The sequence below is a fragment of the Rana temporaria genome, chromosome 1, assembly GCF_905171775.1.
Source record: "Rana temporaria chromosome 1, aRanTem1.1, whole genome shotgun sequence".
Classification (NCBI taxonomy): domain Eukaryota; kingdom Metazoa; phylum Chordata; class Amphibia; order Anura; family Ranidae; genus Rana; species Rana temporaria.
In genome coordinates, this window is record NC_053489.1 from 177,812,808 (window position 1) to 177,840,484 (window position 27,677).

The window sequence follows — 27,677 nt, forward strand, 5'->3', positions numbered from 1 at the left end:
GCACAGCAGTCCTCGGGTATGTATAACATACCACTGGAGGAGAACTGCTGCCGCTATCTAGTTGTTCAGCGCTCAGGGAACATAACAGCTTTCATTTGAATAGCTGTATGTTCCCCGCCGCGCGTCGTCATAGCCCCTCCCCCTTGTCCGGGTACTTTGATAGGCAGACCACCCGTCCCAGGATTGGACGGGTTATCTATCAAAGTGCCTGGACAAGGGGGGAGGGGCTATGACGACGCGCGGCGGGGAACATACAGCTATTCAAATGAAAGCTGTTATGTTCCCTGAGCGCCGAACAACTAGACGGCGGGGGGGGGGGGGGGGGTGACCTTTCTACTTTCTGCATATTTTCACATGATACCCTGGCCGTTCAAAGGAGGCAAGTATTGGGAGCCACAACCCGCAGTGTGGTGGACACAGCAGTTGTGGGAGCAGCGAGCCAGTGTGCAGGTTTTCGGGTGATGTTTAGGTATGTCATCTGACTTGTAGCTGTAACCTGCCTGCATTAAAGCTACTGTGAGCAGGTGGAAAGTGGTTAATAATGTTTCCAATGAAGCTCTCTCACTTTTTTTTACTACAAGCAGTGCAAGTGAACCTAAACTTGGCTTGGTATCAGAATCTTTCAGTCCACTGTATAGCAGAGCTGAGAATGTAGGAGGAGAAGCAGCATGAGATGCCAGTCTGCCAGCCTAAGGCAGTGCAAGGAGCAACTTTGAAGTGACTCTGTTGTTGTACTAAATGTATTCAACCAGGAAATACCTGATAATAAGTCACTGATGGGCACTGATTGATGTCACTCATTTGCACTGATTGGTGGCACTGCTGCAGCTTTACTGTAATCAGGGCACTGATGATTAGTGCCCTGATTACCTTCCCTGTTCTCCCCAGCGAGTTGATGCTGCTGATTGGCTCTCCTCGCCACACATTCTGTTAGTTTGAGGCGAGGAGGTCTGATTTACGGCACCTCCGCATTTACATGTGACCGGCTGTGATTGGACACGGCCGATCACATGGTTAAAGAACCGCGTCAGCGGCTATTTACAGACATCGGGGTCGCGCTGTGTCGGCGCGGGGGGGGGGGGGGGGGGGTGAGACCTACACAAGGCTGCATTTTGGGGGGAGACACAGACATCTGCATTTGGGAGACACAGACAGCTGCATTTGGGAGACACAGACAGCTGCATTTGGGGGGAGACATGGCCGCATTTAAAAAAGTATCGGTAATCGGTATCAGCGAGTACATGAAAAAAAGTATCGGTACTTGTACTCGGTCCTAAAAAAGTGGTATCGGGACAACCCTAATCTCCAGCATACAACAGTATAATCAAACATTAGGCTGTGCAGGTCTTTCCATGCAGAAAATTATTAAGGGAAAAAAAAGGGCGTGCTTACGCAGCAAGAACAAAAAGGCCAACCTGTATAAAAAGTATGTGTCAGACACAATTCCACAGTTATATTATCCCAAATATTCCATGTGCAACCAACAGACTTAAAGTGATTGTAACGTTTGAAGGTTTTTCACCCTAAGGCCCATTTTTCACACTGGGGTGGGAGGTGCGCTGACAGCATAGCGGCGATATACTTAGCGGCACTATACCGTCAGAATTGCGATGGGATTGCGGCGGTTTTCACCCCCCGCTACCGGCCGAAAAAGGGTTAATACCGCCCGCAATGCGCTTCTGCTGAGGCGTATTGCCGCCGGTATTAGCGTGGTGTCCCATTGATTTCAATGGGAAAGAGTGGTGGAGGAGCAGTAAACTCACCGCTCCAAAGATGCTGCTGGCAGGACTTTTGGAGCGGTCCCGCCAGCGCACCGTCTCAGTGGGCTTTCACATTGAGACTACAGGGCAGGAGTTTTTCAGGCAGTATTTAGGTGCTATTTATAGCGCTAAACTGCCTGAAAAACTCCTCAGTGTGAAAGGGGTCTTATGCATTCTATGCATTAAGGTGAAAACCCTTCTGTGCTGCAGCTGCCCCCAGAACCCCCTTTTTCTTACCTGAGCCCGATCGAGCGATGTGCATGTAGCGCCCCCCCCCCCTTTTAGTTAGTGGCTCACCTGACCGAAGCTACGCACCAAGCAGAGTCCCACCTTGATGCTGAGAGGGACCCCAGCGGCTTGCTGGGTTCTAGATCCTAAGCTGGGAGCTGTACGATGAGGAGTCTGCTCGGGAGAACCTAGATACAGAGGTTGTCTGCGAGGTCGGGACGTACCATTGGGGATCCGGTCACCACGCCACATGACAGGTACATTGCAGCTGTCCATTGGTGACCCTAAATTGTACTTACTGGGAGGATTCGTCAGTTCTAATCTTTAACCATATTCAAATACCTATCAGGCCTATGCAGAGGCCCTGTTTCCTCCCAGTGACTTTATTTGCAAGTGACCCACCGGCTGCCAGGCTAAAGCTAACTACCTGTCCGGGGACACTTTACCCACTCCGGCGGGAGTGGTGATGTTTGAACTATTTGTGCTGAGAGCAGTCTTGCTCTCCAAGCTTTTGATATCCAAGGCCTGATACCGCAGTTTTTCTCTTGCTCGTCAACCTTTCTCTATTGTGTGCTATGTTGATGTTGGCTATGTTGGCCTTGGAATAAAGCATTGGAAACTCACGCTGTTGTCTGAACATTTGCTCCCTATCCACACTCACAAGTTATACCCTTAGACAAGAGAACTTGGTAACTTAATACGCCAATCCCAAACTATCCAGCGGCTCCTTCGGGGGTGAGTGCTACACGTGGGGGCTCGTCCGGGATTCGACTGTTGCCATTGACAACGAGAAGAGACAGTGGATGTAATTTGCTGAGGAGCGACAAGTGTTCAGTGTTGTGCATGAACTGTCCAGCAGCGAGGGAGTTAACCCTGCACCGTTGAACTTGGGCGCACATGCAGCACAGCGCGCGCCTACAACGTGCCTGGAAAAGTTCTTCCAAGTGGGAGGAGCCACCCTCCCCAGCTCGCCACGTACAGGGTGACTTCGCGCCAAACTACAGAGTGCCGCCCATCCGCCAAAAGGGAAGGAGAACCCACGTGACAATGTCTACTTTTCTGCGACCTGGCGGTGCTGCCCCGCAACCTCGATCACCAACCCCCTTGACAAGGGCTTTCAGTATTTTTGCACCCTCTGGAGTGCCGGTGACCAATACGGGTGTTCGTTTGTCTGCACAGGGACAGTTTGCTCTTTTGTCCAGTCGAGGAACGGAGATGCTGGGCCTGATCTGCCCCCGCTGCGGGGACCTGTCTGTAAAAGTTCAACCCTTTGCCCGATGCCAGCGATGCCGAGCTTATTTATTTGTGGCCACATCGCCTACGCAGGCCCCAAAGGAGTACAGAGGGGATTTCATCACCGCCACTCTCACCGCGGAGGAAGACCCAGTCTGGCCAGCATCCTCACCATCAGTGATAATCGTGGAGCCAAAAGCCCAGGATCTCAACGTAATTTCGGTGTCATCTGCTTTGACATTACCCTCGGCCGCCTCACCACCTACTTCACTGGCGGTGAGCAGTGGGGAAAGCCCGGACTTGGAAAGCGTCTTGTCCAGTGTGACAAGTTCTTCAGATGTAACGAGCAACCAGGGCGACACCCCCTCGGAGACGACCGAAGCTTCCTCAGCGGTCTCCGTGCAGGACAGTCCGCTCGAAAAAGGACTTACTCCAGCCTCCCACAGCTGTGGTCGAGGTCTACCTGCCAAGTGTCTTCCATCAGCTCGGCCGGGGGGCTCCCTGCCGACTAAGCCCTGTGATCCTTCATTGATAGAAGAGGGGCGTTTAACAGACTTTGACCTATTACCAGATGAAAACATGGTTGTTGACTGTGACCTCTCTGATCGCCTATTGGAACCCTGCTCCCGGGAGCCACAGAACTCCGAGGAATCCAACAGCCCCGAGAATATTCAGCTGGGGATGACACATCTACCGGGATCGGGTTGTGTTGAAGAGCCCCGGAAAGGAAGACCAGACCTTTACGGTAAAGTCTACCACTCCCAAAGGGGATACCATTTGGTTGCCTGATCCCCGATTCTATAAGTAGAGTACATGCGGGTTTTGCATGACTTGTTGATTTGCAGAGGCATTGGACGTGGACTTTGCCCCACTCGTTTGTACTGTGTTTTTCCCAGTTTCCCCTACTCCCCCTGCTCCTCCTGAGTCACATAAACTAATGTGCAGAACTCTTTTGGGGGTGGGTTCAGCCAGTTAGAGTGGGACCCTGCCGGTTTTTTAGTTGCGGCATAGAAAAAATTACTTGGAAAATAACTATTTTCCCCTTTCTCTTTGCTGCCACTTCCGCACCTTTGACTTTTTTTTTGGTGTGCACCTTGCTGCAGTACCAGCGCACTGACCGCTAGGGGCAGTGCTCTGCATATATATTTTCCTCCCTTTCCTACTTTTCTGTCTGGTTTGGTATCAGGTCTGCATTCGGATCTGAATGCTTTGGGACACTGGGGACAGTGTCCTCTCAAGTGGGAGGAGTATGTAGCGCCCCCCCCTTTTAGTTAGTGGGGCGTTACGCTAAAGTTAGTGGGGAGTGGGAGATTTAAGTTGCTCCCACTCACAAATTGTTTAGTTTGTGCTGTTGCCAGTTTGGGACTGCCTCATGGGTCAGTCTGGGTTGTGCCAGGGTTGTGTTATCACCCCTGGGCGACAGTTGGCGCTAGAGGGGTTCTGACGGACGTATCTTTCTCCAGCAGTCAATCAGAGGGGTTTTTCCCTCTTTGGGCATGCTGGCGCGGGGTATATCTGTGGCAACCGCCATGAGCAGTGCTGTTCTATGCGGGGCCTGAGTCCAGGTGCGGCATCCACCTTCGGGGTGCGCGCATCCCTGGGCCCCGCCATCGAGGCTCGCCTGACCGAAGCTACGCACCAAGCAGAGTCTCACCTTGATGCTGAGAGGGACCCCAGCGGCTTGCTGGGTTCCAGATCCTAAGCTGGGAGCTGTACGATGAGGAGTCTGCTCGGGAGAACCTAGATACAGAGGTTGTCTGCGAGGTCGGGACGTACCATCAGGGATCCGGTCACCACGCCACATGACAGGTACATTGCAGCTGTCCATTGGTGACCCTAAATTGTACTTACTGGGAGGATTCGTCAGTTCTAATCTTTAACCATATTCAAATACCTATCAGGCCTGTGCCGAGGCCCTGTTTCCTCCCAGTGATTTTATTTGCAAGTGACCCACCGGCTGCCAGGTTAAAGCTAACTACCTGTCCGGGGACACTTTACCCACTCCGGCAGGAGTGGCGACGTTTGAACTATTTGTGCTGAGAGCAGGCTTGCTCTCCAAGCTTTTGATATCCAAAGCCTGATACCGCAGTTTTTCTCTTGCTCATCAACCTTTCTCTATTGTGTGCTATGTTGATGTTGGCTATGTTGGCCTTGGAATAAAGCATTGGAAACTCACGCTGTTGTCTGAACATTTGCTCCCTATCCACACTCACAAGTTATACCCTTAGACAAGAGAACTTAGGCCCGGATTCACGTAGGAGATACGACGGCGTATCTCCAGATACGCCGTCGTATCTCTGAGTCTGAGGTGTCGTATCTTGGCGCCTGATTCAAAGAATCAGATACGCCAACATTTCTCTAAGATACGACCAGCGTAAGTCTCCTACGCCGTCGTATCTTAACTGCATATTTACGCTGGCTGCTAGAGGCGTGTACGCTGATTTACGCCTAGAAATATGTAAATCAGCTAGATACGCCTATTCACGAACGTACGCCCAGCCGACGCAGTACAGATACGCCATTTACGTTAGGCTTTTTCCGGCGTAAAGTTACCCCTGCTCTATGAGGCGTAGATGAGGTGTACCAATGTTAGGTATGGACTTCGGAACAGCGTTGATTTTTTCACGTTTTACGTCGTTTGCGTAAGTCGTTCGCGAATAGGGCTGGGGGGCGTCATTTACGTTCACGTCGAAAGCATTGGCTTTTTGCGGGTTAATTTGGAGCATGCGCATTGGGATACTTTCACGGACGGCGCATGCGCCATTCGGAAAAAGCGTCATTTACGTGGAGTCACAATAAATTTACATAACACACGCCCACATCTTCCACATTTGAATTAGGCGGGCTTACGCCGGCCTATTTACGCTACGCCGCCGCAACTTTGCTTTATGAATACTGCACTTGCCTGTCAAAGTTTGGGAGGCGTAACGTAAATAGGATACGTTACGCCCGCACAAAGATGCGCTCTCCTACGTGAATCCGGGCCTTAATACGCCGATCCCAAACTATCCAGTGGCTCCTTTGGGGGTGAGCGCTACATGCACAAACCCAGATGCTCCAGACACTGTGGCCCATATTCTCGTAGATCGGCGCATATTTAGTGAGGCGGAGCGGATCTCCGATGCGCACCGCCGGCTTAACTTGGCGAGAGCCAAACCATATTCCCGAACCACCTGCGTCCTACGCTGCGCTCGCGCAACTTAAATGTGTTGGCGTAAGTAGGCGCAAGTGACGGTAGGAGGGATGTGGGCGTGAAGCATTATAATGATCCGTGACCCCATGCAAATGATGTCCAGACCGAACAGCGCATGCGCCGGACGTGCCCGCCCTCTGCGCATGCGCACAATGACAATAGGCGTAAATCCATGCTGAGTTAGGCCGGCCCAGTGTATAAAAGCTTCAAGCATCCGCCCAGCTAGTGCAAAGTGACTCCCTTGGATTTCCTTATTGGAGTTTACACTTTGCTACTGCTATGCCAGGGCCAAGGAAAGACCGCCGCAAAAAAAACTACAGCCCTGCTGAGAGGGAAGTTATTGTTGCAGCAATGGAGCGCTTTAATGCCAGGCTCCATGGTGCTGAGAGTGGCAACACTAGCAAAGTAAAAAAGGACGAAATATTACGAAAAGTGACGGCACAGGTCAATGCCCTTGGCCATGAGGTGAGGACCCCCCAGGACATCATTAAAAAAATGAATGACCTGCGGGGGGTGGTCCGAAATAAAATGGCCACCATTGCCAAACATGCCAGGGGCACTGGAGGTGGGCCACCCTGTCCGATCCGGCTGTCAGAGGAGGAGGAAGTTATAGCCAGATGCCTGCGGAGGGAGCAGGTGGAGGGCCTGGAGGGCCATGACTCCAGTGACCCGCCTACAGGTAAGTGTGTTTTATCTTCTATCTGGTGTGTAGCATGTTTGGGGGGGGGACATGTGACAAGTGTGTGGGTCCACCAACATGTTAATTTTTTGTGTCATCCACAGATGTGCAGGAGGGAGCTGGGCCGTCTTCTGCTGGCAGTGTCCGTCCAACACCGTCCCCCCAGCAGCCTGCTTCTGTGGCTGACCCCATGGGAAGCCTACAGGCTTTGTTGGAGGGGAGTGGGCAGTCCTCCGCACAGGAGGTGGTTGAGGAGGATATTGCCCATGAGGAGGTGGTGGGCAATGAAGAGGAGGTGGTCCAGAGTGAGCAGGATGTCATTTTATTTCTTGAGGACTCACATGAGGTGCCCAGACCATCACACCACCACCGTATCTCCAGCCCCTCAGGGTCTTCCATCACCCTCTCCAGCCCCTCCCGTCCCATGCCCCTCACTACCAGCCCCTCCCGTCCCATGCCCCTCACCACCAGCCCCTCACGGCCCTCCCCCTATTCAAGGGCCCCAGGCACTCCTGTCCCCAGGAAGGCCACCCATAAGACCAGGGGTGTGGCAGGAGTCCTGCAGGAAAAGCTGGCCAGGCAGCAGGACCAGCAGAGCCGCCATATGGGGGACATTTTGGAGGAGTTGAGGCAGCTCAATAATAGCCTGTCCTCCTCTGGAGCAGTGCACGATGCTCTGCAGGATGTGGCAGGAAACTCGGCAGCCACCATTACAAGCCTGGGTGAGCTGCAAACCACCATAGCCAAACTTGTGGGGGAGGTCAGGGGCCTGCGGATGGCTGTGCAGGCCCAGACTGCATGCCAGGAGGCCCTGCTCACACGTATAGCAGTGGCTCTAGAGGGCAGCCAGCCAGCCAGGGAGGCACCTGGGGATGCTCCTCCACCTGATGCCCCACCCCCCCCAAATGAGGCTCCCCCCAGGCAAGTGAGGGCCAGGAACCTGGGCACCAGGCGCAGTCCGCGCCGGGGCCAGTGATTTTTTATGTCTTCTTTATGCTCTAAGTAAGAGCTTTTTTATTTTATTTTATTTATGCTCTAAGTAAGAGCTTTTTTTTGGTGTGCTGCACAAAGTAGTGCATAGCACAGTGTGAATGCTGTGTGAATGTGGGGGGGGGGGTGACACTCCTGCCAGTAAGGGGTGTCACCCTCGGTCGCTGGGGATAAGTTCTCCCCAGGTCCGTGTGAAAGGTGTATGAATGGACAGCAACATCATTGGAGCCTTGACGCGGCGTTGCTGCTCCTTAGTACCGTGCGGTGTACTTCGGTCTAATCCAATGGGATGTGCATGTGGGGTGTGTGTGCTAAGGACCACAGTGGTGTGCATGCGTGCATTCTCATTGTTCAATGTTTTATGTGTATTTTTAACGTTCAAAAATTCGTTCTACTAGACATCTCCTGATTGCTGATCCCTCAGAAGACGGGTACCCTCGGTTAGGGGGGTAATGTCTGGTTGGGGGGTCAGGTCATCACTTAGCTCAATCTCTAGGCCCTTTCTCACTGCAAAGTTGTGCAGCACGCAACATGCAGCGATGATCTGGCACACGAAGTTTGGGGAATACAGCAGGGTACCCCCAGTCTTATCCAGGCATCGGAAACGGGACTTCAGGATGCCAAATGTGCGCTCCACCACTGCACGGGTGCGTATGTGTGCAGCATTGTAGTTTTCCTCTCCTGGGGTTTGGGGGTTCCGGAATGGGATCATCATGTGAGGTTCCAGGGCATATGCAGAGTCACCTGAAAGGGAAAAGACAGGAGGATGTTAGTCATGCATGTGCCCCTCGTGATGTCTGCATCATGGGGGGGGGGGACAGTCATACCTGGCACCCATGTCACTCACCAACCAGCCAGCTGTCCCCATACACGTTCTCTTCAAATTGTCTTGGGATGTCGCTTTGACGGTAGATGAAGCTGTCATGGCTGGATCCTGGGTGTTTGGCACGGACGTGCCATATGAGGCCTTGGGCATCCACGATCACCTGGACATTGATGGAATGCCAGTGCTTCCTATTCACATAAATGTGCCGTGTCTCATGGGGGGGCTGTATTGCCACATGGGTGCAATCAATGGCCCAGATGGTGCGTGGGAATCCTGCAATTTGGCAGAACTCACGCATTACCTTCAGCCGCTGGTCCTCCTGGGTGGGTCTGATGATGTGGTGGGACATGCGTCTGAGGATTGCGGGGACAACCTGGTGCACACATCTGCTCATGCTGGTTTGTGATATCCCAACCACGTCTCCACTTGTTCTTTGAAAAGAACCAGTGGCCAGGAAATGCAATGTTGCCAGGACCTTCACCAGCGGCTGCACTGCATGTGAGCGTTGTGTTGGGCTGGTAATGTCATCCTGCAGGGCTCTGGTAAGTTCCAGGATGGCATGAGGGGTGAATCTGAAACTGCGATACACCTCCACATCAGCCATGCCAAAGAGGCTAATGCGCTGTGGGTATACCCTCTCACGTGCCCTCCTACGTGCCCTCCTCCTTCTATGCGCCTCGGCCTCTTCCTCTGCACACACTAGTAGTGCTAAGACCTCGCCTGCCCCTGGCATGTTGGCATACGAATGTGTTGTCCTAAGTGTGGTTGCTCAGCTCATCCGGGATGGTGCTGCTGTATTTGCTTTCAAGCTGACTTACTCAGGTCTGGAGCAAAGTTAACCGAGCTTTATGAGGAGTAACTTTCAGCCGGCCATTCGTCTTACGCGCACAGCGCGTAGCCTACGCCGATCGCGCGTAGGTTTGGGAATCTGCTTATGTACATCATTTGCATATTTGAATACTAATTCTATGGCCGCGTAGGATGCCTTCAGCGGAAATATGCGCCTACGCCGCGTACACTTAAACAAGTTAGGACGGACGAGAGCAGCCTTGTTTCTGGCGGATCTGGTTCTGTGACTGCGGCGCATCTTTACACTTACGCCGCACATCTCTATATACGCCGGCGGAACTTGTTTGAGAATATGGGCCAGTCTCTCTCCTCATTGGACAGATTGATAGCAGCAGGAGCCACCGACTTCCACTGCGGACTATCAAATCCATGTCCCGCTGTCTGTGTCAATGGACACAGCATCGGTATTTGGGAGCAAGCCCACGCGGGTGCCCCCATGGAAAGCAACTTTTGTGGGGGAACCCGTTAAAGGAGAGCCAGAAGCGCCGGCGGGGCACCCCAGGAGAGGAGGATTGGGGCTGCTCTGTGCAAAACCCTTGCACATAGCAAGTATAACATAGCATGTCTGTTATTTCACCCTTGGTGGATGAGAGCTGTATTCAAAACCATGTAATATGTGGCTTTAAAAAAAAATGCCTTGTAGCTAATACAAGATGACCTGAAAAACATTCCCACATCGAAAAACATACAGAAAAAAAAAAAAAAACAGTTTAAGGATTGTATCGCTACCCCCGAAGGAGCCGCTGGTTGATTTTTGGGATCTACTCTCTTTGGCTCTGCTCACCCCTGTTTAATTGGCTCGAACCCTCCCTTGACACATCAGAAGTTTGGTAGTGAGATATTGTGACCCCTGTTGGGCTGGGGTCACAATAGCAGGCATACAATATACAATGACAATATGACAATGAATTACCTGCTGTATGAACGGTCCCTCCAGACGAGAAAATACACTCCACATAGTGAATATACTTAAATATAAAGAGTAAGTTTACTGTATGGTAACTTAGAAACAAAAGGCATAGGGTTTGGACATGAACACAATCAATAAGTAATAACCCAGTCTGATTCGCAAGGGCCCTTGCAAGAATCAGCAATTAGTGTGAATTAATAAGATATTCTAAACCTAGGAATGGCACCATTCATTTAAACTAAGCAGGCAGTCTAGGCTCATGAGCGCCCCTAGCGGGCAGTTCTACAGAACAGTCAATGTTCGTGTGGCGGCCGGTTGGTGCACATTAGAATTGTAATCCACGAGTAACAGTTAAAGGAGGAAAAATACACAATAGAATGTCTAGGGCAGCAGAACGTTGTAGAGTTGGTCGCTCGTCAGCGTCAACCCCTTTTGTGAAATACTGGAACAATTAACTAGGCCTCTAAGTTTCAGCTATGGGTCAAACATGTGTCTGTGGCCCGTGAAATGAAACTGAGTGTCTATGATAACCAGAGAGACAGAAACTGAGCAGGTGCTCTCTCACCCAACAGGCCGACCTGCCTGATTTCTCCTCAGGAAGAAGGCGCGCTGTTAAGTTGTTGCTCGACAACACACACAGGATCCCGGACGAGGGTGCTCCACTGCTACGGTTGTCAGCTGGGCTGCCTCTTCAATCTCCGGGAACACCGGCTGGATGCTGGAGTCTTGCTTCTGCCCGACTGGCCGGTCTCTTGGTAAATCTAGACCCAGGCTTCTGGCCTTTTCAACACAGCTGTGTCCGTCAGTAGCTCCGCACAGGAGAGTAAGCTGGTCCTGAGTGCGAAAAGGCGCCACTCCCCTTCCTTAAGTAACCTCCTCCACCGAACATCACATCCTCTTGGAGGGCAAAGCATTGCGGGAAATGTAGTCTGTTTCTCCAAGGAGTCCATGGAGTCCGTGTCTCCTGCTACTAGTAGTCCCGCATTGCATAACTCCATAACAATGGCCAACATGTTTACAATTTGAAATAGAAGTCCAGCGGGGATGACCTGTCATGAAGCTCTGACAGGAGGACCCCGCTACAGGATAAAATACATATATTGTAATTTAATCATCAAAACACAGTTAAAATACACCTGTATATTCCTGTAGCACCCCCCTACTTTCAGTACGGGCGCTATACTAAAATTAGTGGGGAATGGGAGGGTTAACTTACTCCCATTCACGATTAATGGAAATTTAGGCTGCTGCCAATTCCAGAATTTGTCCTGTAGGTCAGTCTGCGCTCCAGGGGTGCGTTATCACCCCTGGGTGGCAGTTGGCTTTAGAGGGATTCTGGGGGACCCACCTCCTTCCAGCAGCCAATCAGAGGAGTTCTCCCTCGTTGGGCATGCTGGGAGGGGGGATATATCTGTGGCAGCTGCTTTTTTGCGGGGCCCGAGTTCCAGGTGCGGTACCCACCTTCAGGGTGCGCGCATCCATGGGCCCCGCCACCGCGTCCTGCCATGCTGAGGTCATGCATCATGCACCTTAATTTGAGCGGGGCCCCAGCGACTTGCTGGGTCAAAAAATGGTGCTGAGAGGATCCTAAGCTGGGAGCTGTGCGATGGGGGATTGGCTCGGGAGAACCTAGAACTAGAGGTTGTCCGGAAGGCCTAGATGAACCATCGGGATCCAGTCACCACACCGTATGACAGATATGCTCAAGCTGTCAGTGGGTGACATCGATTGAACTAACTGGGAGGATTTGCTCAAACTGACTTTCCTAAAACCTAAATTGTCCAGCCTGTGGCAGAGGCCTGCATCCTCCCAGTGATTCTGCAAGTGACGCTCCGGCTGCCAGGCCTAAGATAACTACCTGTCCGGGGGCACTTTACCCACCCTGATTGGGTGGCGACGAATTGAGCTATATCATTGCTGAGAGCAGGCTTGCTCTCTAATATCCAAGGCCTGATACTAAAGTTCCTCTCCGCTCATCAACCTTTCCCTATCGTGTGCCATGTTGATGTTGGCCAGTTTGGGCCTTGGAATAAAGCATTGAAACTGAATTGGTGTCTGGACACTTGCTCTTTATTCACACTCACAGAAGTCACCCCTAGACCAAGTCAAGAAGGTAACTTAGAAAGCCGATCCTGAATCAAACAGCGGCTCCTTCGGGGGTAAGTAGGCATGTGCATTTCGTTTCGTTCCGAATCGAAATTCGGACAAATTTTTCATTATTCGGACATTCGGATGCATACGAATTCCCGAATTACAATATTAATGAATTTACCGAATCCGAACGAACATTTTCGATTCCGAATCGAAAACCCACGGACGAAATTCGATCGGAATTCAAATTTTTTTTTTTTTTTCGAATTCCGATCGAATTTCGTCCGCGGGTTTTCGATTTTGAATTCGAAAAAAAAATATATATTTTTTTGAATTCCGATCGAATTTCGTCCGCGGGTTTTCGATTTGGAATTCTAAAAAAAAATTATTATTTTTTTTTGTGAATTACGATCGAATTTCGTCCGCGGGTTTTCGATTTGGAATTCGATTATTTTTTTTTTTTTCGAATTCCGATCGAATTTCGAAATTATATTCGAAAAGAGACTATTTGTTGTCGAATCCGGTCGAAATACTTTCGAATTAGACCGGATTTTTCGAAATTCGGTCGAAAAACGAAACAAAAGTTCCGAAAAGGAATTTAACACATGTAACGAACCTAACTTAACGAAATTAATTAAATAACGAATTAAAACGAAACGAAACGAAATTTTCCCTTTTGCACATGCCTAGGGGTAAGCGCTACATTCCAATAAAAGGTGTGCGATTTTAATATTTTATTGAATTAGTCTATCAGCTGCATATGGACTAGAATATTTGTAAAAGAAGATAAAAAATGTTGGCTGGTAACATTAGATGTAGCGCTACCCATTCAGGAGCCGCTGGTTGATTTGGGATTGGCGTATTGAGTTACCTCTATGTGTTGTCTAGGGGTGAAGTTAGTGAGTAGAGCAATGAGCAAATGTCCAATCGACAGTTGAGATTTTCTGAATGCTTTATTCCTTTGGTCCTACACGACCAACAGCAACAGGCGGTAGACAGGAAAGTTTGATGAAATAAAGGAACCTTGCAGTATCAGGCTTTGGATAAGAGGAAAGCAGTCCTGCTTTCTGTAATAACAACAGTTCGTCGCCACTCCAGCCAGAGTGGGTGAAGTGCCTCCGGACAGACCTCTGCCACAGGCCTGGCAGCCGAAGCGTCACTTTTGGTTGCTGGGAGGAACAAGTCTCTCTCACCAACTTGGCTCTATGTAAATCAGAGTTTAAGATGAAGACCTTTGCCACAGGCCCAATGGTAGAACTGTAGAGCAAATCCTCCCACAGTGTATCTTGTAGTAAGGGTCGCCAGCTGACAGTCTTTGGTTATCTGTCAGTCTCTGGCAACCAGATCCCCGATGGTTCGTTCAAGCCCTCTTGGATAACCTGCCTTTTTGGGTTCTCCTCAAGTCGATCCCCCACCGAGCGGCTCACAGCCTGGGATCTCTTCAATAATTGTGGGGACCCAGCAAGTCACTGGGGCCCCTTTCAGCATCAGCAGGGAACTCGGCGTAGCATGCGACCCCGGCCTGGTAGGCCATATGGCCGGGGTCTGGTGGGTGCCGCATCTGGAACCTGGAACCCGCGAAGAACCCTGAAAAATGGCGCATGCCACAGATATACACTCCCCCAGCATGCCCCGCGAGGGAAACCTCCTCTAATTGGCTGCTGGGGAAAAGTGGCTCTGCCAGAACACCTCTAGCGCCACCTGTCGCCCAGGGATGGGATCGGCATCCCTGGAGCGCACACTGACCCACAGGACAGTTCCGGAATGACAGCAGCCCAAATTTAGCAAAATTAGGAATGGGAGCAACATAACTCTCCCATTCTCCCACTAACTTTAGCGTAGTGCCCTTTCTGAAAGAAGGGGTGCGCTACATAGACATGAAAGGTAGACATGGTTTCCCCTTCTCTGCCTCACCCAATTTTTTATAACTGCCCTCCACATTGTCCTTACCTGTTTGATGTTATGGTGTCTCTTCTCCAAAATCAGTTCCCCTATTACTAATCCGACATCGATCAATACCAATGCCAGAATTAACATCTGTAAAGATAGGACAGCAATATTTAGTAAATTTTTTCTTCCACATATGTACAGTTCAATCACATGAATACTACGAAGGAATCACAAAGGAATACAATGAGAAAGAAACCAGGGAAGAGTTTGATTTTGCCTTGTCCCTTACATTTTACATGAATATGCAAATAAATCCACCACTGGCATGCTAAGAGAAGAATAAATCTCTCTATTACCACCCCGCCCCCCCCCGTCTCCATTATCAGACTTCTGTTCACGTAGCGTTCAGACAATGGTCAATCTAAAACATACTTTTGTAGTCAAAAACAGGGTTACTATTTAAGGCAGGCAATACAGTACTTTTATTATTCGCTTCTCCGCCTTTTGGCTAAGATCAAGTGTAGTATCTGTTCTTATGAGTTGCCAGATGAGGCGTTATGCTACTCCCAAGAGTGGGGAGGGCAGATGCAAATCCAATGGTGTAATAGCACCCGGAAGGGTGGTTTCGGTAGGGACTGTAGGGACTATGCCTGTGCTGCCCGACAGATACTGGGGGCTGGCCAATGGTTGAGTCTGAGCCATCTGGAAGGGTTCTCCTGGTGAGGATGGGTGGCTGCATTGGGTCTTGCCGAAGGGCAGGGTTTCTCCGGCCTTCTGGCTGGTGTTGGTGTGGTTGCTGTTCTCGTCAGCGTCAGGTGGAGGAGCTGGTGGCACCCTGTGGCAGGGTAGTGCCATGCAAATCCACCGGATTGATGGGGGCCTAGAAAGGCTAGTATCGGTGGAGGCTGCTTAAGTGTCCAGAGGCTCTCCCTGAGAAAACCTAGAAGGGCTCTCTATCTGGCTGGGATGGAGAGCTGCACTGATCCGGTCGGGGGGTCGGATAGGGACTTAAAAGCCTATGGTGTATGTGTCCCTGGAGTGGTAGTCCAGGGGTGCTATATAGTCACTGTGAGTGAGGGTCACTTTGATTTATGGCACCACGGTCACTGCACCATATACATGCTTTCTTAGCTGCCTCCTGGGCTGGGACCGGAGGAATTTTTTATTCCTGGCCAGAGCACTCTCTTCTCCTCTCCACTTCCTTCCTCCCCCACTTTCTTTTATTTATTGCTTTGCATGTCACTTTTTGTACTTTTGCGTTTGTACACATTTTTGCATATGTGACTGGTAGGGTGTAGGTCCTCTGTCCTGATGGTCTTTGGAGGAGTAGGACAGTTTGCCCTCTCTCATGGGGTCTCCCTTTGGGGGGAGCGCCACCTAGTACTTGGGTGGGTCTGTTTCAGCAGGCCCTCCAGAGAAAGGGGTTAGTCTGGTTTTGGCCAGATGGACCAAGTGTAAAAGTATCCTTGTCCTGTCTGGAGCCCAACACCCAGTAGTGCATTTAGGTTTTGTGCTGCCCAAGGCCTGACTAAACTTGTGCACCCCCTAATTTAAATATGCCCCTCCACTTCCTGTTGAGGCCACACTAGGGTTGCCACCTGTACAGGTTTCACCCAGACAGTCCGGGTTCTGAATCATCTGCCCGGTTTTCAGACTCTCTGAAACCAGGACAGACCATCAGACAGGGGGAGCTCCATTAGCATATTTGTCACTGGAGACAGCAGCAGTGTCACTGCTTCTCCATAAATACACTGTGCTGGGGTAATTGTTAGAATCTAAAGCTCATTCAATCCTGTCTCCCCCCTCTATGCTCCTGCAGGGTCTCTCTTATCAGTGACAAACTCCCCCCCATCACTAGTGCGGTGTGCTTAGAGAACCTGGGAGGCGGAGCTGAGGAGTAGATCATGTCGGGAGGAGTAGATATTGTCGGGCTGGCGCTGCTCACACTACATGCAGGAAAGAGGCGAGCTGAGAGTTTTTGTCTGTCTCCTGGGGTGGAAAGCTGACAGGATTTGTTTGGCAGGAGTTGCTGTGAAGGGTTGAGGTGACAGGAGGATCGGGAGTGTGTCTGACAATATCTTCCAAGCCTCCTCTGTCTATACAAACATCCCCCATCCTCATTCCAGATAATGTGCAGTCATTTATGACTATTCATTAACCCTGTGGATTGTACAGAGCTAGGATAGCACAAAGTTATATGAATGGTCATCCATTACTTTCACATCATCTGTACATACAGGGCCAGATTCAGATAGGTCAGCGGATCTTTAGATCCGCGTAACCTATCTGATTTACGTTACGCCGCCGCAAGTTTTTGAGGCAAGTGCTTTATTCAGAAAGCACTTGCCTCTAAAGTTGCGGCGGCGTATCGTAAATCCCCCGGCGGAATTCAAATTCCGCGGCTAGGGGGCGTGGGAAATTTAAATCAGGCGCGTTCCCGCATAATTTCCCAACGTGCATTGCTCCAAATGACGTCGCAAGGACGTCATTGGTTTCGACGCTAACGTAAATTACATCCGGCCGTATTCGCGAACTACTTACGCAAACGACATAAAAAATTCAAAACTCGGCGCGGGAACGACGGCCATACTTAACATAGGATACGCCGCACATACCCCTCATATAGCAGGGGTAACTATACGCCGGAAAAAGCCGAACGCAAACGACGTAAAAAAAATGCGCCGGGCGGTCATTCGTTTCTGAATCGGCGTAAATGCTCATTTGCATATTCGACGCGTAAAAGACACAGAAGCGCCACCTAGCGGCCGGCGTGAGAGTGCAGCCTAAGTCACTTACACCAGTCGGATCTTAGGGAGATCTATGCGTAACCTGATTCTATGAATCTGGCGCATAGATACGACGGCCGGACTCAGAGATACGACGGCGTATCAGGAGATACACCGTCGTATCTTCTTTCTGAATCCGGGCCACAGATTTCATTGTTGTAAACATCAGTGGATGAGTACAATAGCTTTTGTTTTTATATACATCACTGTTTCTCAGCCCCCAACTCCCCCCAGGTGCATCACCCCCCCCCCCCCAGACCACTTCATACATCCACTCCTCTCCTATACATATGTAGCGCTCCCCCTTTTTAGTTAGTGGGGCGTTACGCTAAAGTTAGTGGGGAATAGGAGATTTAAGTTGCTCCCACTCACAAATTGTTCAGTTTGTGCTGTTGCCAGTTTGGGACTGCCTCATGGGTCAGTCTGCGTGCCAGGGGTGTGTTAGTCCCAGGTGCGGCATCCACCTTCAGGGTGCGCGCATCCATGGGCCCCGCCATCGAGGCCTGCCTGACCGAAGCTACGCACCAAGCAGAGTCTCACCTTGATGCTGAGAGGGACCCCAGCAGCTCGCTGGGTCCCAGATCCTAAGCTGGGAGCTGTACGATGAGGTGTCTGCTCGGGAGAACCTAGATACAGAGGTTGTCTGCGAGGCCTGGACGTACCATCGGGGATCCGGTCACCACGCCACATGACAGGTACATTTCAGCTGTCCATTGGTGACCCTAAATTGGACTTACTGGGAGGATTCGTTAGTTCTGATCTTTAACCATACTCAAATACCTATCAGGCCTGTGCAGAGGCCCTGTTTCCTCCCAGTGATTGTGTTTGCAAGTGACCCTCCGGCTGCCAGGCTAAAGTTAATCACCTGTCCGGGGGCACTTTACCCACTCCGGCGGGAGTGGCGACGTTTGAACTGTATGTGCTGAGAGCAGACTTGCTCTCCATGTTTTAGATATCCAAGGCCTGATACCGCCGTTTTTCTCTTTACTCATCAATCTTTCTCTATTGTGTGCTATGTTGATGTTGGCTATGTTGGCCTTGGAATAAAGCATTGGAAACTCACGCTGTTGTCTGAACACTTGGGCCCGGATTTTCAAAAGAGATACGTCGGCGTATCTCCTGATACGCCGTCGTATCTATGCGCCTAGGGTGACCACGTGTCCCGGTTTGCCCGGGATCGTCCCGTAATTGTAATTTTTGTCCCGTGTCCCGGCAGCCTCCAATCCGGGACAATAGAGTATCGCGGAATCACACATTGACTGCCATCTGCCTGCTAGCCTGCCACACTCACTGCCGCAGTGGCGCTGTAATTAAATCACTGGTTGCTAAGGCCGGCCCGCTTGGCGTGTAGCAACCAGTGACGTCACCGTGACCATGCCCTGCTCTCTCTCTCTGAGGCTTCCGACTCCACCCCCACCTCCTCCTCCTCTCCTTCTTCAGCCGCGGTTCTTGCAGCAGAGAGAGGCGAGAGCAGCTCAGCATCAGACAGTCACTCACTTACCATACTACCGCGGCGCAGTTCGAGCCCTCCGACCTCCTCCACTGCTCCAGCCCACTGCCCAGTGCAGGCCAGCAGCTCTGCCCAGTGAGTGACCTCCGCTGCTCAGCCTGGACCCGGTCCGTCCCGACCTCCCGCTGCCTGCCCTGCACTCAGTGAATTTCAGGCTCCTTCTCCTCCCGCCCGAGCGGCCCGACTCACTGCCTCCTCCTGAGTCCTTTTGACGGAGTCTGATTCCAAAAGAGAAGACCGACCGGCGCTAGCTGAAGACTGCCCTGCCCCACCACCACCAGACGAGGAGTTATCATATTAAAAGGTGAGCAAATAGGGGCAATTGACACTGGCTGGCAGTCTGGTGATGGGGCACAGTGGCGACAATTCATGGGCACACTGGCAGCATTTTATGGGGCACTGTAGCGACAATTCATGGGCACACTGGCAGCATCTGATGGGGGCACAGTAGCGACAATTCATGGGCACACTGGCAGCATCTGATGGGGGCACAGTAGCGACAATTCATGGGCACACTGGCAGCATCTGATGGGCACAGTAGCGGCAATTGATGGGCACACTGGCAGCATCTGATGGGGCACAGTAGCGGCAATTGATGGGCACACTGACAGCATCTGATGGAGCACAGTAGCGACAATTGATGGGCACACTGGCAGCATCTGATAGGCACACTGGCAGCATCTGATGGGCACACTGGCAGCATCTGATGGGGCACAGTAGCAGCATCTGATGGGGCACAGTAGCAGCAATTGTTCGACACACTGACGGCATTTGATGGGGGCACAAGTGACGGCATTTGATGGGGGCACAAGTGATTGCATTTGATGGGGGCACAAGTGACTGCATTTGATGGGGGCACAAGTGACTGCATTTGATGGGGGCACAAGTGACTGCATTTGATGGGGGCACAAGTGACGGCATTTGATGGGGGCAAAAGTTACTGCATTTGATGGGGGCACAAGTGACGGCATTTGATGGGGGCACAAGTGACGGCATTTGATGGGGGCACAAGTGACGGCATTTGATGGGGGCACAAGTGACTGCCTTTGATGGGGGCACAAGTGACTGCCTTTGATGGGGCACAAGTGACTGCATTTGATGGGGGCACAAGTGACTGCCTTTGATGGGGCACAAGTGACTGCATTTGATGGGGGCACAAGTGACTGCCTTTGATGGGGGCACAAGTGACTGCCTTTGATGGGGGCACAAGTGACTGCCTTTGATGGGGAACAAGTGACTGCATTTGATGGGGGCACAAGTGACTGCCTTTGATGGGGGCACAAGTGACTGCCTTTGATGGGGGCACAAGTGACTGCCTTTGATGGGGCACAAGTGACTGCCTTTGATGGGGCACAAGTGACTGCATTTGATGGGGCACAATTGGCTGCATTGGATGGGGCACAGTGGCGGCATTAGATGGGGCACAGTGGTGGCATTAGATGGGGCACAGTGGCGGCATTAGATGGGGCCTAGGGCCCACTTTTGATCTTGCACACAGGCCTGCTGATTTCATGATATGCCCCTGCCCCCAAAACTGGCAAAAAAATATGTAAAAAAACATATTTTTTTTTTGGGGGGGGGGGGGGGAGTTTGGGTGTCCCTGAATGGCAGTTTGGAAATGTGGTCTCCCTATATGCGCCTGATTCTTAGAATCAGTTACGCATAGATAAGCATTAGATCCGACAGGCGTAAGGCTCTTACGCCGTCGGATCTTAAATGCATTTTTTTTTTGGCCGCTAGGTGTCGCCGACGTTGTTTTCCCCGTTGAGTATGCAAATTAGCGAGATACGCGAATTCACGAACGTACGCCCGGCTGACGCAGTGAAGTTACGACGTTTACGTTAGGCTTGACCCGGCGTAAAGTTGCCCCTGGGTATATGAGGCGCAGCCAATGTTAAGTATGGCCGTCGTTCCCGCGTCAAAATTTTAAAATTTAAGTCGTTTGCGTAAGTCGTCCGTGAATAGGGCTGGACGCCATTTACGTTCACGTCGAAACCAATGACGTCCTTGCGACGTCATTTGGAGCAATGCACCCTGGGATATTCTTCGGACGGCGCATGCACATTAGGTTCGGCGCGGGAACGCGCCTAATTTAAATGCTATACGCCCCCTACCTGCCTAATTTGAATTAGGCGGGCTTGCGCCGGGGGATTTACGCTACGCCGCCGCAACTTTACAGGCAAGTGCTTTGTGAATAAAGCACTTGCCTGTAAAACTTGCGGCGGCGTAACGTAAATGAGATACGTTACGGCCGGATAGTTTTGCTCCGTTCTACAAGAATCTGGCCCTTGCTCCCTATCCACACTCACAAGCAGGGCTGTCTTAATGAGAGGGCACACCTGGGCACTGCCCAGGGGCCCCAGCTGCATGGAGGGCCCTGCACTTTCCCCGAAGCAGCTGGTCCTTGAGCCCACACTGCCCTGAAATTGGGGGCCCCATGATGACACTGAGAGTGATAGATGCAAAGGGGAGGCAATCTGCCTCCTACCTATTTAATGTCTGTTTACCTGCACTGTCATCATTGTAGGGGCCCCAGAGCATTACTTTGCCCAGGGGCCCATGATGCTATTAAGACGGCCCTGCTCACAAGTTATACCCCCAGACAAGAGAACTTGGTAATTTAATACGCCGATCCCAAATCAATGAGCGACTCCTTCGGGGGTGAGCGCTACACATACTTCCCCCACCATGCTCTCCGCACTCCTCTCCTATACATACTACCCCCACCATCCTCTCCACACTCCTACTATACATACTACCCCACCATCCCTTCCACACTCCTCTCTTATACATACTACCCCCACCATCCTCTCCGCACTCCTACTATACATACTACCTCCACCATCCTCTCCTATACATACTACCCCCACCATCCCTTCCACACTCCTCTCCTATACATACTACCCCCACATCCTCTCCGCACTCCTCTCCTTGAACATACTACCCCCACCATCCCTTCCACACTCCTCTCCTATACATACTACCCCACCATCCCCTCCGCTCTCCTCTCCTATACATTCTACCCCCACCATCCTCTCCGCACTCCTCTCCTATACATACTACCCCCACCAACCCTTCCGCACTCCTATACATACTACCCCCACCATCCCCTCCGCACTCCTTTACATACTACCCCCACCATCCTCTCCTATACATACTACCCCCACCATCCCCTCCGTACTCCTCTCCTATACATACTACCCCCACAATCCTCTCCGCACTCCTCTCCTATACATACTACCCCCACCATCCCCTCCGCACTCCTCTCCTATACATACTACCCCCACCATCCTCTCCGCACTCCTCTCCTCTCGCGCTTTATAAGTTTTTCATTCATTCATTCATACTACCCCCACCATCCTCTCCGCACTTCTCTCCTATATATACTACCCCCACCATCCTCTCCGCACTCCTCTCCTATACATACTACCCCCACCATCCTCTCCTATACATACTACCCCTACCATCCCCTCCGCACTCCTCTCCTATACATACTACCCCCACCATGCTCTCCGCACTCCTCTCCTATACATACTACCCCCACCAACCCCTCCACACTCCTCTCCTATACATACTACCCCTACCATCCCCTCCGCACTCCTCTCCTATACATACTACCCCACCATCCTCTCTGCACTCCTCTCCTATACATACTACTCCCACCATCCCCTCCGCACTCCTATACATACTACCACCACCATCCTCTTTGCACTCCACTCCTATACATACTACCCCCACCATCCCCTCCGCACTCCTCTCCTATACATACTACTAGGGCCGAAACAACTAATCGTTTATGAAATTAATCCATTACAATTTTCATAATCAATTAATCGGCCAGTAACATAATGGGGTTAAAAAAACTAAAATTAGCCCTTTATAGTACAAAAAAGCAAATCGCTACTGTAAATATTACTTTCACTATTCACTTGCAAGACAAGGCCGCCAATTCATAAACTCGTCTGACCAATGTAATCGCCACCAAAAAAAACACCTTCTGGGAAAGAGTCAATAAGGGAATCTCCCTAATGTTCTCTCCACATGCCGAACCCCCTGCACAAACGTACGCACTAGAGCAGGGGTCTTGAATTAAAATTCAAGGAGGTCCGGTCACTAAAATTTTCTTTGGGCCGAGGTCCAAATCTCAAGTCCCCATTTTTCCGCATCACATAGCTCATTTACATCAGGTGTCCCTATCACAGAACTCCTTTAAATCAGGGGTCCCATCACAGTGCCCCTTTACATCAGGTGCCCCCATTACAGTGCCCCTTTACATCAGGGGTCCCCATCACAGTGCCCCTTTACTTACATCAGGGGTCCCCATCACAGAGCTCCTTTAAATCAGGGGTCCCCATCACAGAACTCCTTTACATAATAATAATGTTTACACTTATATAGCGCCAATGGCAGCGTTGCCGCTGCGTCTAAGCGTTGATAATTATTACCCAACTCAATGGTACTCATTTTACCGACCTCGGAAGGATGAAAGGCTGAGTGGACCCCGCCGGGATCGAACCTGCAACCCTTGGGACACAAGCAATCACAGACTGCTGCAAAGGAGCATTAGCCCCCTGCATCTTACCAGCTTACATTAGGTGTCCCCATCACAGCACCCCTTTACATCAGGTGTCCCTATCACAGCACTCCTTTAAATCAGGGGTCCCCATCACAGTGCCCCTTTACATCAGGTGTCCCCATCACAGCACTCCTTTAAATCAGGGGTCCCCATCACAGTGCCCCTTTACATCAGGGGTCCCCATCACAGTACTCCTTTACATCAGGGGTCCCCATCACAGAGCTCCTTTACATCAGGGGTCCCCATCACAGTGCCCCTTTACATCAGGGGTCCCCATCACAGAGCTCCTTTAAATCAGGGGTCCCCATCACAGTGCCACTTTACATCAGGGGTCCTCATCACAGAGCTCCTTTACATCAGGTGTCCCCATCACAGCACCCCTTTACATCAGGTGTCCCTATCATAGCACTCCTTTAAATCAGGGGTCCCCATCACAGCACCCCTTTAACCACTTAAGGACCGGACCAATATGCTGCCTAAAGACCCAAGGTGTTTTTACAATTTGGCACTGCGCTGCTTTAACTAGTAATTGCGCGGTCATGCAATGTTGTACCGAAACGAAATGTGCGTCCTTTTCTTCCCACAAATAGAGCTTTCTTTTGATGGTATTTGATTGCCTCTGCGATTTTTTTTTTTTGCGATACAAACGGAAAAAGACCAAAAATTTTGAAAAAAAAAATATTTTCTTATAACAAAAAGTAAAAAATATCGCTGTAACCCTATGATGTGATGTATCTGCTGTTCGATTGAATAAAAGACAACCTCAATGGTCATTGGAGTGCGGCTATCCATTCTTCTCTTTAATTCCTATGCATGTCTAGTGCACTGCCAGCACCCACGGTATCCTGAGTTAGTCTGCAATCACATAGTTGACCCACCTGGAGCGGTGATTCCTTCTTCTCAATTTGTTTTGGATTCTGCACTCATCGTCAACAGCTCGGGGGGTCCTATCTACAGACTTTGTTCACCTATTGTGAGTCCTTTCTTGACCACACTTCCACTCAGGATCATCTGTCTTTCATGGATAACAGCATACCCACACCGGTTGCAGCGGAACATGGTTTTAGCAGGACATTAACAACATCAGCAGAGAACCCTTTCAGATCGGGAATTCAAGCCACCCTGCCTCTTCACGCCGGTAATGAACTTTCACTTCTTACTATGTTTAGGCAGCTTGAAAATCTTATGGCTAAAGAAATCCGATTATATTGGGATACATATTATTTATCTGATTATGTCAGAATGACACAAATTCCACGTGGATTACGTATAAAAAAGTTTCCCACCACAGAGCTGTGCAACAATGAATTGAAAAAAGAATGGACTGATACTCTCAGCACCTGTTCATCAAGTTTAATGGACATACTAATCAGGTCTAATTCAGAACACACAGAAAAACTACAGGCTGAGATCAAGACCATTCAAAGTGAACTCATTCCTTTACAAGCACATCCCGAGTTTACCAGCTTGGACGGTAAACTTAACAAAAAATTCGATAGCGAGGTCGCTTACGATAATAATGCAACATCAGGCTCAGAGTCTTCACCTGATCGGGGTGCTGCACCAACAAGATCTTCTATTAACCCCTTAACGCCCGCCGCACGACTATTTACGTCCGCAGAATGGCACGGACAGGCAGAAGGGCGTATATATACGTCCTTGCCTTCTAGTGGGTGGGGGGTCCGATCGGGACCCCCCCCGCTGCGTGCGGGTTCCCTCGGGGAGCGATCCGAGACGACGGCGCGGCTATTCGTTTATAGCCGCTCCGTCGCGATCACTCCCCGAGGCTGAAGCACGGGGAGAGCCGTATGTAAACACGGCTTCCCCGTGCGTCACTGTGGCGGCGTATCGATCGAGTGATCCCTTTTATAAGGGAGACTCGATCGATGACGTCAGTCCTACAGCCCCACCCCCCTACAGTTGTAAACACACACTGAGTGAACACTAACCCCTACAGCGCCCCCTGTGGTTAACTCCCAAACTGCAACTGTCATTTTCACAATAAAGAATGCATTTTAAATGCATTTTTTGCTGTGAAAATGACAATGGTCCCAAAAATGTGTCAAAATTGTCCGAAGTGTCCGCCATAATGTCGCAGTAACGAAAAAAATCGCTGATCGCCGCCAATAGTAGTAAAAAAAAAAAAATTATAAAAATGCAATAAAACTATCCCCTATTTTGTAAACGCTATAAATTTTGCGCAAACCAATCGATAAACGCTTATTGCGATTTATTTTACCAAAAATATGTAGAAGAATACGTATCGGCTTAAACTGAGGAAAAAAAAAATGTATATATATGTTTTTGGGGGATATTTATTATAGCAAAAAGTAAAAAATATTGATTTTTTTTAAAAATTGTCGCTCTATTTTTGTTTATAGCGCAAAAAATAAAAACCGCAGAGGTGATCAAATACCACCAAAAGAAAGCTCTATTTGTGGGGAAAAAAGGACGCCAATTTTGTTTGGGAGCCACGTCGCACGACCGCGCAATTGTCTGTTAAAGCGACGCAGTGCCGAATCGCAAAACCTGGCCTGGGCATTTAGCTGCAAAATGGTCCGGGGCTTAAGTGGTTAATGAAGAATCACGGCCTGGGGGACACCCTCGTGGTTCCAACAAAGAAGCGAGGAAGAAAGGAATGGTGACAAGAAAACCCGACGGGGGGATAAAAGACACAAAGATAAAAAGCACTCCATATGCTCCACGAGGAGCAACACAGAAGTAACATCTAATGTCATCAATATTTCACAAAGAATTCTCAACACCGCTGAAACTGAGCTTTTATCTAAGGGACTTAATTTCTGTCCATCCAAACACTTCGATCTCTTTCAGACTATTTTGGACGTCAACAAGTTCTGACGTGGACTTATGCCGCGTACACACCATCACTTTATGTGATGAAAAAAACGACGTTTTAAATCATGAAATAAAACGACGTTTTTGAAACATCATTTTCAAAGACGAAGTTGCCTACACACCATCGTTTTTTCACAATGCTCTAGCAAAGCGAGGTTACGTTCACCACGTTTTTCCATTGAAGCTCGCTTCATAACTAGCTTCTGGGCATGCGCTGGTGTAAAAACGTTGTTTTAAACGACGTTTTTTGCTACACACGGTCAATTTCTGTGAAGTAAAAAATGACGTTTTGAAAAACGACACATGAAATTGAAGCATGCTTCAATTTTTTTTTTGTCATTTTTCACAAGACATAAAACGTTTTCCCCCACACACGGTCATTTAAAGTGACGTTTTTAAAAACGTCGTTTTTTTTCATCACATAAATTGATGGTGTGTACGCGGCATCACTCTCAAAAAACATTTTTCCAATCCATCATCGGATCCGGAAAACATTTCTGCTGACAGCTCGGGGTCAGGTGAGTTGGTCTTGTCCCCCTCTCTTTTCAAATAGGTCTGCGCATTAAATGATCTTACAGACTTGTTCACTGAGTCAAATCCATGTCCCGTGGACCCGGTGAATGATTATAACACTATTTCTTTCAAATTGAGATCCAATTTCTATCTACTGGGGTCCAGGGGCAAGGATCTTGATTCTTTCCAATCACTAGTGGAGAGGGACCTCACACACCTGGCCCGTACCTGTCGCAGAGATAAGTCTTCCGATAATTTAACACCAGTAGAGAGACAAGCCTTGGACACTTTGAGAAATGATGTTAATATCACCATTCGTAATGCTGACAAGGGAGGCTCTGTTGTTGTTTTAGATTCTTCAGCGTACAGAGAAGAGGCCGTTCGTCAATTATCAGACTCGAATACTTACCAGCTTCTTAAATCTGATCCAACTGTGCCATTCACCAAAGCACTTACCGTCATTCTTGACAGAGGTGTGCAAGCTGGTATTATTACTGACTCAGACAAAAGCCTTTTTCTTCCCAGTCATCCTGTCATTCCAGTGTTCCATCATTTACCGAAAGTACATAAAGGTCTATATCCCCTAACAGGGAGACCAATAGTAGCGGGTATTGGATCACTGAATGAAAGACTGGGGGAATGGGTTGACGGTCAGTTACAACCCCTGGTATCCGGGCTCCCAGGTTTTCTACGGGATACTCAACAGCTCCTTCAGAAATTTGATGGGTTTTCATGGGATGATAAATATAGGTGGATCAGCTGTGATGTGGCAAGCCTGTATTCCTGT

The 27,677-nt window shown here is 49.9% G+C and overlaps 1 protein-coding gene and 1 pseudogene across 1 annotated transcript in view; one reads left to right on the forward strand and one right to left on the reverse strand.

Annotated features, from left to right (window-relative positions):
- The window catches only part of LOC120940507 (voltage-gated hydrogen channel 1-like), an 80,861-nt gene that overhangs the window by 30,652 nt on the left and 22,532 nt on the right, over positions 1 to 27,677 (reverse strand). The window contains exon 3 of the mRNA XM_040353454.1: positions 14,710 to 14,796. Within this exon, the coding sequence (XP_040209388.1) occupies positions 14,710 to 14,796 (87 nt within the window). The remainder of the gene's footprint in view (positions 1 to 14,709; positions 14,797 to 27,677) is intronic.
- Positions 15,138 to 15,247, forward strand: LOC120925229 (annotated as a pseudogene).